The 14,523-nt window shown below is 39.6% G+C and overlaps 1 protein-coding gene across 30 annotated transcripts in view; it reads right to left on the reverse strand.

Moving 5' to 3' along the window:
• Positions 1-14,523, reverse strand: part of LOC111068398 (casein kinase I) — a 32,383-nt gene that overhangs the window by 9,618 nt on the left and 8,242 nt on the right. For 4 of the 30 annotated variants that reach the window (XR_005968222.1, XM_041595173.1, XM_041595170.1 and 1 more), the window contains exons 1-3: positions 5,260-5,441; positions 4,936-5,144; positions 791-901 (exon numbers count right to left, since the gene is read on the reverse strand). Coding sequence is in view for 28 of the 30 variants with exons in the window: in XM_041595173.1 (XP_041451107.1) it covers positions 791-901; positions 4,936-5,144; positions 5,260-5,303 (364 nt within the window). In the remaining 2 variants the exon portion in view is untranslated. Of the gene's footprint in view, positions 1-790; positions 902-1,100; positions 1,155-4,935; positions 5,145-5,259; positions 5,451-11,568; positions 11,952-13,342; positions 13,480-14,523 lie in introns of those variants that run through there. The other 26 variants (XR_002607170.2, XM_022357864.2, XM_022357853.2 and 23 more) reach the window with 16 other exon arrangements.

The following is a 14,523-nucleotide window of genomic DNA, read 5'->3' on the forward strand; positions in this document are numbered from 1 at the left end:
GAGTAACAGAGAGCAAGATATAGGTGTATAGAAACAACAAACAAAAAACGGATGTAGCGTAAGAAAAAAAAAATTAATCAAAAGTTGGAGAAGAGCAAAAAACAAGAGCTTAGAAATTTATATATATATAGCATAGAGTTATACATATATATATAGACAGAGAGAGATTTAGAGGTAAAGTGATTTTCGAGCTGTTTTTACATTTGGTGGGTATAACAGTAGCTAAGGCTACAATAATATATATACAATATATTTTTATATGTATGCATCTTTTTTTTTTTTTTCAAATTTCACTTCACGCACCGCGACCGACCTCCGAAAATATGCTTGAGAAAATCTATTCATGTTTTTTTCTTTTCGTCGTAATTTTCTTTCTTCTCAACGGCGTATAACACTTGCTGGATACTACCAAAGAGTGTTATACAGAAAATGATAAGTACATTGTTATACGAGTATATATGTACATAACTAATCAAGTAGTGGTGGTAACGGTGCAAAACTTTGTTTTATATTGGAGTTTAGGGTTAGTAAGAGATAGACAGAGAGAGATAGAAGGAGAGATAAGGAGTAGAGCGAGAGAGCTTGGAGTTATCTTGCATATTTTTATTTTGGTACGGACTGTACCACTTTGGCTTTGCTCTTTCTTGGGGGATTTCTTTTGGGGGGTTAGTAATTGTTAATTTTTGTTTTATTAGTATTACGAAGGAGGACGACAGCATTTGGGACGGGGTTTTGGGTTTCCTTTTTTTGTTACGGCGTTAAGGTTAGATATAATAAATAGTTAACATACCATGTGATCCTAATAGTTTATAAAACCTATACTCTAAGTGTAGTTGCGGAGCCTTTGACTTCATAGGCTCCATTTTTATTGCTACATGTTCATTGTTGTAAAGATTTTTTCCTGAAAATAAAAAGAGAATGAAATGTTAGTTCAAATTTTAAATGGAATTGTAAAATGTTAATCGAAAAAGAACCTAACAAAATTCAAGCAAAAACTAAGAGAAGGAATAAGAGACCCTCTCCCGCGCACACGATTCTCATGCTAAAGACAGAAGTCGCATCATTCTGTTGCATGCATTCTTTGCGCACACTTTCTTTACCTGCCCCACTGTTCTCGGCAGTGCCACGCCCACCAAAGCAACACATTCGACGACCTATGTCAGGCGGAGGAAGAGGGAGAAAGACGAAAAGAAATATATACAATTTGAGAATTGCATTTTTGTTTTTGTTTTAGTTGATGTGACGAAACACACACAACACAAGCAACGGTAAACGATGAAGACACACTGACAGAGACGGACGATGTCAATGATGAACAGTAGAGGGAGATGATAGCAAAACGGCTGCCGAAGCTTTTGACACCCTTGCGGGTTTATGGTACCTATTTTAGCTATCATTTGGTTGAGTTGTATAGAAACTTGCAACTTCATGAATTTTGTTGGGAAACAATAAAGCACTTTCTTTTTAGCATTGCAAACATCTGCTCATAGTCATCGTACCCTCTGCAAGGGTATATCATGTTCGCTCATGTGCGAAATTATGTCATAAGAGAGTGGGTGGAGAGGGCGAGACTGGAGAGGTAATGGAAGAGAGCCTCTGAATGAGTCTGAGCGTAAAGTAGAAGAGTGGGAAGGGAGCGACTGAAACGTGTGCCTGAGCGAGCGTATGTGTGTGTGTCTGTAAAGGTGTTCATAGGTGTGGGTGGGTGGGTGTTTGGCAGGGGTACTGTGCTTATCAACAGACAGAACATTAAACCGTTGATAGAGTCATCACACACATACACACCAAGCCCAGCACACACACACAATGTCACAGAAAGCCGCATGACTTTGATTACATATAGACGACGACGACAGCAACGCCCTCTGGCCCGCCCTCCTACCCAACCCACCCACCAACCACCACACATTTGAAAGACTAAAGAATTTCATTTGTTAATTTCTTAGAATGAATGAAAAACATGCATTCAAAATATTTTATAGAGTGTAAAGGGTGATGAAGGGGGTGGCCCATAACGTGTGGCGGCAGGCGACTGTCATTTAAAAACATTTTTTTTAATTTATGTTCATTTAAAAACATTTTTTTTAATTTATGTTCACGGACATTAACAACCTCTATTGAAAATTAATACCGAAATTAGTAAGGAAATGCACTGCGTATATAAAACTGTAGAGTACGAGTAGGCTGCCATAAAGAGTCTCTAAAACTTGCCAGCACAGTAAATATTTCTCCAAGACAACTCTACAATCCCCCTAAAACCACACTTCGTACACCAGTGACTCTCAAATATCATGACCTAACACAATATTAATCATTAATCATAATAAATGAACCCCAGGAGCAGCGAACCTCGTCCTCGACAATAGATGCCTTATGGGAAGAAAAGTTTTCCATGAAAAGTCCACACCAAACCACGGCTCTAAAAAACAACAAAAATAACCTAAATTTACTTTTTAAGGGCGTGCTATAGAAAACAGAAATAAACCGAGAAAAATTCCCAAATTAAACGAGAAACGCCCACGCAAAGCGACCATAAAAAAATGACCCACAGAAAGAGAGGCAGGCAGAAACCAAACCCACCTACATTTTTTTCCTTTATTTCTTCTATTCAAAATTGGGAAATCAAAAGAGAAATGGGGAAGAATAAACAATATTGTCACTTTTATTGCAATTCAACAAAATTCCCCCAAAATGAAAAAAAAAAACCCCCGTATTATTATAGCAACTTTTATCTTGATTTTTTGCGGTAATCGGATTTAATGGGAAAAAGAAAACAAGCAAAGATATACACACACACAAAGAAGGAAATATTTATAGAGCACAATTAATAAAAATGATATCAGACAAACAAGGCAAGAGAAGAAAAAGAAAATAACAAGTGTTCTGTGACGTCACAGAGAAGTCTATAATTTAATCGAACGTTGACTAACGTCACAACGTAAGGTATACAGGCGGTATAATATTAGATGAGATTTGTTGGTTAATGCGACATTAAATTCGTTATAAGGGTCTCCTCTTCAGTGGCAGTGTTGATCCCTAAAGGAGGCAGAACCCGAAGCCAGCAAATCAAAGTTAGCTGCGATCGTTCATTTGATGGTTCAGTGACATTTAAACTGTATGGGATTTTCCTAGTTGCGAAATAGCTAAATAAAGCCATATCGTTTAGCAACAATGTAAATAAATGAATCCAATTAAAAACAGCTTTTTGTATTCTACGTATCTTTCTTTCTATCTTCATTCTCCAATCTCCGCCTCCATTCTCGCTTGTCTACTCTTCTCCAGCGGAATGATTCATACAATCCCGACACATTGGTATGAGGTGTGTGTGTGTGTGTGTGTGATGCCCGCGCAAAATGCAAATAAGAGAAAAAGATGAAGAGAGAAAGAGGCCAAACAAAACAAATAATAAAATGAGAGGCTGAGAGGCAGAACAAAGAAAAAGCGCGGCTTAAGCTAAGAGGGGGCCACAATTAAGAGAGGGAATGAGTGAGTGAAAGAGTTAGAGAGAAAGAGCGTTTAAGGGGTTTAAGCATCACTGATAGAATGGGGGGTCTACCCCAAGGTGTTTTTCGACTGCTTTATGGCAAGGCAGAATCCAAGGTATATTTATAGAGGGTAGGGCTGGCTTAAAGCTGCCACTCTATCTACTCTACAAAGTACGCGACTCTCTAAGAACTCTTTACCTTTTATTACTGAAGCCTGGGGGCAGAAATGCTCACAAATTTTGCAGCACTGCTTTGCTGGTTTGGGGAGGGGGGGGGGCTACCTGTTGGCAATGTGACAACAAATGCACAAAAGGAAATGGCAGGCCCCAAAAAAGAGAGGGGCACAGAGAGGATAGGGGCTGGGGACTGAGGCAACAACTTTGTAAAAGCGCATTTAGCAAACAAAGCAAAAGTGACGACAACGACGACGACGCCAAGAAAACAGATGGCGGAATGGAATGGAATGGCAGTTTTTGCTTGCTTGTTTGTTTGTTTGCTTATTGTATTGTGGGCACTCTCGTAAGCAAAAAACGGGAAGGGGAACAACAGAAAAGTAGCGAGAAAAAAAACGTACTGTTCTCATTGTGGTTAATGCTGTTTGGCAGCAACAGCCGCAGACTGCGGCAAGGAATTCCGGGCGGAGCAGGGCACTGCCTGAAAGGAAGTAGCCAACGAGAATGGCTGCCCAAAAATAAAGAGAAGCTACAAGAAGCGAAAGCGCTACCTTCCGTGACCGAAGCTTTAGATACCCTTGAAGATCCATCAAGTGAATATGTAAATGTTCGCTCAAAATCATTATACCCTCGTCTAGAGCATCAAAAACGTCACAAACGGCGACATTACTTGCATTCCAAAAAGGTAAATGGGGAAAGCAGAGGACGGCAGGAAGGGAGCAGCGGACAGCAGGAAGGGTACATGGGTGTAGGAAAAGAGCGGAGAGCAGCAGGATGAGAGGAAAAGAACAGACAGCAGAATAGAAAGAGCGGCCAGCAGGAAGACGGCGGTAAAGGAAGAGAGAGCGTGTGTTTGTGTGTGTTGGTGTGGGTGACAGGTAGACAGAAGCTTGGCTTTGAGTCATCACAAACTTAATTTGCAATTTATTTACAGCTGTTGTGGCCGGCACGGCACAGCAACAGCACAGCAGGACGCCAAAAAGAGAGAATAAGGAAGAGCATGTGGGAATGGAAGCTTTTAAAGAGAGTATTAGATTGATTGATTTTAAAAGCTTTCAAATAAACCTCTGGGAAATGATGATCGATATTCAATGGATACTCAATAGACGATAATCGCAAATGATGGCTCGTCTCAAATCTTCCCATTTTAGAGAATTACTTTAGTATTCCATTGGTAACCCCTCAATGAATTTTGAACACACTGTGACACAACATTTGGAAATTGAAATGAAGCTTCTTAGCTTTGATATATTTTTGTTTTGGTTATGGGTACTTACCTAAACGCAATTCGCCAAAATTACCACAGCCAATTTTTTTACCGACACGAAAATTTGGTCCGACCATAAGTACACCGGTTGTGGTGCTTACAGATTGGCGGGTGGAATACATATTATTGCTTGAGCTCTTACCACCGGCTAGGGCTGTCGTGGCATTGGCCACATTACCAGCAGATGGACCGGCAGTTGTCGTCTGTGGGCCGCCGCCACTGCAAAGACACACAGATATAAAGAATATAAATCGATTAGTATTTGATGGATTTGTGTTATTTAATTAAAATCTATCTAAAGCGTATTCCATATGTATATCCTTCTTATACGTACTTCTCCTCTTTTGCTTTGTGGGTCGACAAATATTTACGTAACATTTAATTTTGAATTCTGCGGACTGGATCGACACAATTTACAACACAAAATGCCAATAAAAAATATACAAATGTTATAAATTCTGTGTCGATATTCCGACTATAAAATCTGTTGCTACTCGGACTATTTTTTTATTTTTGTGTTTGCTTTTGTTTCGTGTATATAAAATAGAAGCCACACACACAGCGCACTCCAACAATTGGAAATAAATGGAAAGAGAACTTTGTTTCTGATTGATGAAAACATGGGAACTTCTTTGTTGTTTCAAATATAAATCTATTCGATTCGGGTGATTTTTGTTCGATCTATTGATATTAGATATTAAATCAAAATAAATCCAAAATACAAAAAATACAAAATAATGTAATAATGTAATGTAATTAAAAAATATGTAAAGCCAAAAACTGGTTCTCTGCCTTGGAATTATACACATCAAGCTTAAATGCCTAGATTTTCCAGATCTTACTAACATCGAGGTCTTACTGCCTATATAAAGGATAAGTAAGATATCGTAATATATGTGTTATAGAGTCTGAAGCACTTCTTCCCATAGCTACATGAATACAATACCCACACATACATATGTATATCCTTTGTTCTCTACAATTTCTCTATATAAAAAGTTTACCTAGAAACCTGTTCGCTTAAGTCGCTTACTCTTAGCCCGTCTAAAATAAAATTGTCATGCCGCAAGTGGGCGTTACCCCTGCGCAGCTTATAAGAAACGACAGGACAATGACACAGAAACTTTTTTGCATTATTAAGTGCCAAACACAAAGAATCGATTCAAGTCGAGTATGGAGTGGAGGGCTGTGAAGTGTAGAGGAGAGGGGAGGAGAGTCGCCACTCGAGTGAAGTTAAGTGAAGTTGTGTCTAGGCCAGGTAGGTTTTCTGTTTGCCTATGGCATGGTCTAGGGGGTCTGGGGCCCAAAGAGCGGGCCACATGTCGAGGCGAGAGAGTTCGCCCAGGCATAACCATTCGGATTGGAGTGCGACGGAGTGACTCATGACTCAGGGCCAGACAAGGGAAATACTCGGTACGTTTGATTAAGACAAAAGGTTTTACTTTATTGCATTTCGAGCTGGCTGTTGGCTGTTGGGGTGTGGCCCAATGCAAGATCTTTTTCATAATGCGAGAATTGAGTTCAATGTCAGGTGGAGGATGACCTAAATGAGTTTTAAAGCTGTAAATTCCATCTTTAGAAGTGGGATCGTCAGAGCATGAATCATTAAATCAAATATAGAGAAAGAAGTGGAACTGCAGTTAATCTCATTAGGCAAATAATACCCAATGTAAAGGCAAACACACACAAAAGATAAGTGTATCAACATGCTCCCATAATCTAAAATACATACTGATATTTGTCTATCTTTTCTAAGAAAATCTAGCACTCTTCAAATATCCTTCATCTTCTACATATTTTTAAAATCTACATCCTTATAGGGAAAGCTATTTCGGTTTTAATAAAGTTTCTTTGATCACATACCCACACCAAATATCCCTCCCAATTACATGCAAGATGGATCGATCTTTATGATTATTACATGGTAGAATATAGCAATTTGTATTTGGTAGAGAATCCCATCTGAATCTCTGTAGCAAAAGACTCCGCCCAAACCATTAACAGGAAATTATTAGTTAGTCGTTCTACTCCAGAATCTCCTTACTCCTCTGCACCGCGCTCGCTTTCTCTCTCTCTTTCTTATTATTATTTTGCCAGCTGCAAACGGGAGTCGAGATAGAAAATCTTATCTGCCCACACACACACACACATTCACCAACACTCAAAAGCACTCAATCACAGAAGGAGTGAACGAGATCGTGAGAGGGCAAAAGAGAGAGATAAATACACGCGCACACACAGAACCGATACAACCGATAATTGTACCGTTAAGCACTGTTGTAAAAAATAAAACACAGAGTAAAAACCGACGATAACAATTAAAGACTAAATTACTCTGAGGAGAGTGCAACAGAGAGAGAGAGGGAGAACAAAATAGTACCATAGAGTGTGCCAGAGGGAGATGGAGAGATTACAGAGAGCAGGCGACGAAATGAGCCAGAAACAAGTTCGAGTTCGACTTCGATTACAAGTTCTCCTCCTTCTCCGTCTCCTGCTTTACAGAAGCAGGCAAATTTCAATTGGAAAACAATACCCTACAACAAAAATGGAAGGGCATATAGTGACTATTAGGAAACCAATAAGACAGCAGGATACAAATATTTAAAATAATAAACCTCGAGGAATTTTCAAAGTGCATAACCTCTTTCGGTTAATAAATAAAAAATCAAATCAATCACATGTCAGTTAGACCTGTTAGCCTCTGTAGGGTATTCCCTACTTCTTTATGTCTCCATTTTTCATGCATTTTCTTGTTATTGCTTTGACTGTTTTTATGGCTTAATATCCTGCGGGTAAAACTGGTTCATAAGTACTGTACGAGTATGTGTCGATGGTGGGCTGTATATACATATGTATGTACATATTCCTACACATGCATATATGTATATTTACTTATGTATGTCGATCGTCGTTTTGGCTCTACTTCTTGTGGTATATCTTATGGCTCCCCACTTTTAACAGTTTTTTATTGAGTGTGTCTGCCTGTCTCTTTACTTTTTTTTTGGGGTCGTTCGCTTTGCTTTTGCTTCTTCTGGCTAAACGGGTTCCCACTTCTCCGTTGTGGTTCTTAAATTGCAAAAATACAGTGTGTTTTTGCCTTATTTCTTTATGAATCAACATGTGAGAAAAGGCTATCGACTGGGGAATTGAGCACAGCTGGGGTCCTGTTGTAAGACGATCAGCATTGACCGGTTTCCTGGGATGAAGAGTCAGACAGAAAGAGAGAGAGAGAGAGAGAGGGTTGATCAGCACCACTCTCTGGACACAACACAGGGAATTCGGTACTCGATATTGAATTTAAAATTAAAACCTAAAGATGCAAATATTTATAAAAAATCATTTTCGTAAAGGGAAAAACTTTCTTTGTTTTGAAAAATAATTCACAATTTGTCTTAAGACTTTCTTGAATAATGCAGCCTTAAACCGTTTTGGAATGAATTACATGAATATTTTACAGGAAAAACACCCCCATGGATTTAAAGTTTTCCCCTTCTCTAGCATACAGGGTGCTTCTCTTTTATATTCTAACTTGTTTCTCTTTTGGCTTTCTTTCTCATAATATTTCATTGCATAACATTTGGCAATTCCCAAATTAACACTTGTTGCCGGAGAGAAACCAAATTATGTTTCGGTACCCAGGGTGACAGTGTCAATGCAAATCACACAAGAAACCCGTTTCAAAGAAAGTGAAATGAAAGAAAAAATATAAAATTTTTGTTGTATGCTATTTTGTTTGCCAAAGAGAGATAGAGAGAGGGAGGGAGAAAATCAATAATTAAAAATAAGCCAGGAGCTAAAAATAAAATTATGCACAAGGTGGGTTCCACACACACACACACACATATATATACACCGAACTCATATAGGAACTCTTATCCATGTGTGGTTCATGAATAAATCAACTGTAAATCAAAGAAGGTAAAACCAAAACGAGAGAAAGAGAGAGAGCAATAGCAGAGAAGGGAGGAAACAGCAACCGCAAAACAGCGGAAAACCCCAATTAGAATTTCTTCCCTTTGCAGAGAATGGAACCATAATTTGACAAATTATTGATTTGCCAAAGCTTTTCGAACTCTGAGTCATTTGAAAATTCAATTAGAAACACACACAAATTATTGGGCTCATGGAAGAAGCCCTAGAAAATACCCAAAAACTTTGGTAATGCAGATATTTTTAGGGGCATTACATAAGCATCAAAGAACATGGCGCCTGAAAGACAAAACAAAAACAAAACAAAAAATAAAAGCAAACTTTTGATAAAGGAAATTTTGTGATAAGTGCGTGTATTAGTGTGTTTGTGTTTCTGTGTTTCAAATCGTATTTGTTATCAGGCAGAGATTTGTGTTTGCTTGTGGTTTCCCCTCTCGATTACACTCTCTGTGTTTCTTTTCTCTGTTTCTCTTCGGGGATTACACAATTGATTTGTTGTTGTAATCGCCACTATTTATAGAAACAAACAGTTTCAATATAATTGCCAGCGCACAAGCAATTGAATTTCAATTATGCAAATCAATTAAAAATTATATGGGGAAAGTAAATGAAAATATTTCGAATATTGAATACGCTCCCCACATAGTTTCTGGTTGACTAGTTTATGGTAGAGTGTGTATTTGTTTTGTTTAATACTTATTCAATTGATCTTACTTAAAGGCGTTTTTAACTTTCTATAGTATTTAAAAAATATGTCTACCTCTATGACCCCACCAAGTTACAAATAAAAATAGCCCTTATCCATTACAAGGTTTCGTCCAGTTGACCATATTTTTGTGTGTTATTTCATTAACAGAAAGGGTATTTGAATTTGTTTTATAATCAAATTCCATTGACAATGCGCTTTGTTTGTGTGTGCTATTATTAATATAATTGTTATTGTGGTTCGCAGCGATGGTTGCGCTGCCTTTGTAATCGAATTGCTACCAAACGGACTGCTAAACACAACATAACGTGTCAATATCCAATTTCAATGGCATTTTGACGTTTTGAAAGGCACTGCCGACAGCAACAACAGCAGCACTACCATCATTCTGATTCGCATAACACATAAATGGACAAACACACACACACACACACACACTGCGCTTCAACGGCCCACTCCTCCACGCCACCACCCTCTTGTCACTCCAAATGACCTATCAACTAGCGCATTGATAAGCAAAAGAGAACATCACACATACAAAAAGCACTTGAGAGCGAACACTATCACACTTACTCGCTCTCGCTCTCCTCTCTCGTAGGCCAAGGCGCAAGCAGTGTGAACAAGTTGGCTAGATAAGCGCGCGTTGATTAGCAGCGACGTCAGACAATAGCGAGGCGAAATGAACGAGCGTGTGAGTGGGAAGAGTGGGTATGGAGAAGAGAGCAGCAGCCTGCAGTAGAAGCAGCAAAAGGAGGAGAGAGAGAGAGAGCAGCAAGGCCTGGCATAGCAGTGCAAGCAGGATAGAGTGAGGTGGAAGCGCCAGTGCAACCAGAGTACAGTGGGCTGCAAACCATACACAAGTGCACCTTTGAAAAAGAACCACTCCCACATTTAATGAATTAATATGCAAATCAATTAAAATTCTCTTTTTAAGTTTATTTTTTTTCGGAAATACCTATGATAAGTACCACTGTACCAGACTGATTGACGCTGCTTTGGGGCTGGGTTTAGTTTGCACGTCACAGCACCAGCAGCAGCAGCAACAAGAACAGCAACAATTCCATTGACGATGTAGTCTATCAACGCCACAGCCTCAAACAGACAAACTGTATGTGTGCGTTGTCTGTATGGTTGTGTGTGTATGCCGGGGCGCCTCAATGGCCGATTGACCTTTGCATGTTAGATTAACATTGAATATGCAGCACCCCCACACCAAACCCCTTAACTATCTGTGTGTACGTGTGGTTAGAGATTTAATTAGTTTAGCCTCAGCTGGGAGACCACCACGTGCAAAAGCTAAAAGCTATGCAAATGAGTATGATAGAGGTCAAATGCTATCATTTATCTATGCAACATAAAACCCCACCCCATACATGTGCACATGTGTGTGCGAGCGTGTTGAAAAATTGTCGGTAATTTGCTTTCTAGTGTTTTCTTCCTGCCTGCTTTTGGGGCTCATTTAGTCCCACACGACCCCGAAAATCACCACAAGACCAGACCCAATCGAAAATCATCTCCAACCCTGTCTGGGGTCCCAACCCTGCTTTTACGGTTATTTACATTCGTTTCCTTCCTTCCTTCCTTCCGCCTTCTGTACGGTGTGGGCGTGTGAATGAGTAGAGGAATGTGCATATGCAGCATAGTGGCGAGCGGCAGAGGGGCGTGTGCGGGCGACATTGAAAAATCTCACGTGCGTTTCGCGTTGCCAACTTAAAAAATGTCGTACTTTTTTCATTCTGTTATGTTTGCTTGATGCTGTGTGGAGGGAGGTCAAAGTCGCAAGTGCAATGCAGTGTGAGCATTTTTTACGGTTCTTTATTTATCTCAAATCAGCTTTTGCCAAAATGAAGGCTACACACACACACTCTCTAATTGATCTGGTCACACTTAAGCTGGTTCCCACACTATGGTGCATCCATTCCTCTCTGTCATCTGCCTTCAGTCTTCAACATGTGTTAAACATAAGAGAAAGAAATGGATGGTGTACAAGAACAACAAAACACTAACCCGGCAAAAACTCCGTCAAACGGCGGAGCTAGTCAGACCACTGCGAGAGATTGAAAGAGAGCTCTGCTGCTTGGCCTCATGCATGGATTTCTGTATGCAATGCGGGGGGGATCAGCAGAGCCAGCAGCAGTGCGCTGCTAGGTCCAACTGTAAGCAGCTGTTGTTGGATTGACTTCTGCTGCGGCGGCCGTTCCACTCTCTGCTGTTGTTTCTGCTGCTTTCTTTGTTGTTTTTGCTGCTGATTTTTATTGTACTTGAGAACTTGTTTTTTTTTCTCCTTTTTGTTCTATAATTGTTTAATTACTTTTTATGGCCTGCACTTTATTCCGGTTTTGTATTTGCACACTTTTGAGCACATTTATTGCAATTTTTAGTGGAGAATACTGCTTGAAATTGAATTGAAAATTTTAATTACATATTAAGATATTTGGACACTTTTCTCCCAACTTTTTTTACACAATAATAATAAATCATCTTCGATTTCATGTAAACAATCTTTAAAAACTTGTTTGCTTCTATGTATATTTTTTTTAATGAAACTTGAAATTTTTATATATAATGGACTCCCAAATCGGTTGACTTTCTCGTGGGCAATTTCCAAGAAAACCTCTGCACAATCTCACATTTCCATGACGATCGCATACGATTATACAGGGTGTTACTTATTCTCACTTGGGTTTTCTTCTTTCTAAGTGATATTTTCTTTTGAGGTTTGAACACTTTTCACAGCACTTTTCCTCTTTATTATTTTTCACAATTAAACCGTTTTTGTATTATTATTACAATTTTCTTTTGTTTTTGTGTTTACTACAGTTTTTTTCCTGCTTTTTATTGAAGGAAAAATGTTTTAATTTGTCATATCCGTTACGCTTTGTCTCTGTGTGTGCGTTTGTGTGTATGTGTGTTTTCGTGAGGGGGAGATGGAGTTATGTATGTACATACATACATATGTAGGGGGTTTCAAAGAGGGTTAAGGTTCTGCGCCCCTGGGCATGATGTTGCAATTCGAGGCTCTCTTTCTCTCGCTATTTGAAACTTTCGCCACATTACGAAAGCCTTCGTTCCCGTCCCCCTTTCCCTGCTTCTTTTAATTTTGTTTAACAGTTTCTTGTCTTTACAGGTCAAAAGTCTGCAAGACAAAGCAGTAGAAGTGGCTGTGGAAGCAGGAGGCGAACGAGAGCTCACAAGAGAAAGAGAACGAGAGGAGAGCAGCGCACAGCAGCACACAGATACCGAAAAGGTAGGCAGACGGCAGCAGGCAAAATAAATTGTAGAAAAAACCTCATAAATAACTCGAAAAACCAGTTTATGTTGCCGGTGTACAAACAGAAAACAACAATAACACTAAGAATGTGCAAGCAGAGGAAGTGCGAGCGAGCAAAGAATAGTACTTAAAGCGAAGAAACACAGAAACTCGTTAAAGCTCTGCAGAAGATGTTGGAAAAATAAAGCACAGAAGACAGCTGACTCGAAAGAACCAAAAGATACATACACACAGCTGTGTGCTCGAGATAGAGCGAGCGAGAGAGATAAAGAGATACGATTCCAAGAGAGAGATAATGGAACTGTTAGAAAACTCCTTTGCAGGAAGAATTGGAGTTGCAAACTCTTTTATTACACAAACTTTTGAAATACGCCAACGCACACACAGGCAAACAAAACTCAACAAGAGATCAAATACACACAGTCGGACGAATAAACGCATTCACGAATAAAAACTGGAGCAAATACAAATTAAACTAAACGTCACAGCGATAAAATGATTAACACGTACAACAACACCAAGAATTTTCCCCTTATATGTGGGTATATTTTGTGTAACTATGTGTGTATGTTTAGTGCACACCCGCAGCGCACCGCGCGACCTGAGTGATTGCAAAAAAAACTCAAAAGGAGGAGGAATGACAACTGCTACGGAAAGCGATCGAAAATGAACTGTGAAGGAGAGAGAGAGAGTACTTGGCCAAGTCGCATCGTGTTCAGTCGCGTCTGCTGCGGCCACAACAGAGAGAAAGAGAGAGAGAAGGAGAGAGCGATTCCGAGAGAGCGGAGCGAAGCAAAACACTTGTGAGCGTGTGAAAATGAAAATGCGGCAAATGAGCATTTTGTATTAGTATGTAATTATTGTTCATGCCGCTGTTCTGCGTTTGCCGCCACATAGGGGAGCGAGAGAGAGATTCTTCAATAGCGAATATAGAAGAGAGATACTGCAATGTGGGAGAGAAAGATACAATAGCAAATGCGAGAGAGAAAGATACAATAGCTAATGTAGGGAAGAGAGATACTACAACAGAAAATGTGGTGGGAGTGGGAGATACTACAACAGCTATAGTGTGTGAGAGCGAGCGACATATTGATAATGATGTATAAGTTGCCGCGTGCGTATGTACATATGTATGTACATGCGTGTGAGTACATGCGTCAGAGGCGACCCAAACTTAAAGCAAACTCGTTACACAAACAAAACGCACCTGTCAAACACACACATGCATGCACCTCTCTGCACTGACCCGGCAAGCAGATCTTCCACTTCGTTTGCAGCGCAGCCGCAGCTTCTGTTGAACGGAGTAACGGGGTGGATGACTCATGTATGCTGTGAATAAGCAGTGCAAGACTGCTAGATGATGGGGCTCCTTCTGTGTCATTTGTATGAATGAGAGTGCAGTGCAGTGCTGTGTGGTTTTGTGGGAGGATTAACTGTTGGGCCGTTGGAACAGTGATTAACCGTAAATCCAATTTTGAGCAATTGAAGAGAGAGAGAGAGGTCATGTTTAACTGCACTGGACATTTTCTTTTTCGATCAGCTGATCCGCACAATTGAGTTTGTAACGAAAATTTCAGGAAACCCATAACTGTAACTGAAAGGTTGATTGAATTTTCTCCTGCAAATGTTGGTACAATAGCAGCCAAAAAATAAACAGGAAAACAATGATGTTGAAAATAATTTTTTACACG

The sequence above is a fragment of the Drosophila obscura genome, unplaced genomic scaffold (genome assembly GCF_018151105.1).
Source record: "Drosophila obscura isolate BZ-5 IFL unplaced genomic scaffold, ASM1815110v1 contig_4, whole genome shotgun sequence".
NCBI classification, from domain to species: domain Eukaryota; kingdom Metazoa; phylum Arthropoda; class Insecta; order Diptera; family Drosophilidae; genus Drosophila; species Drosophila obscura.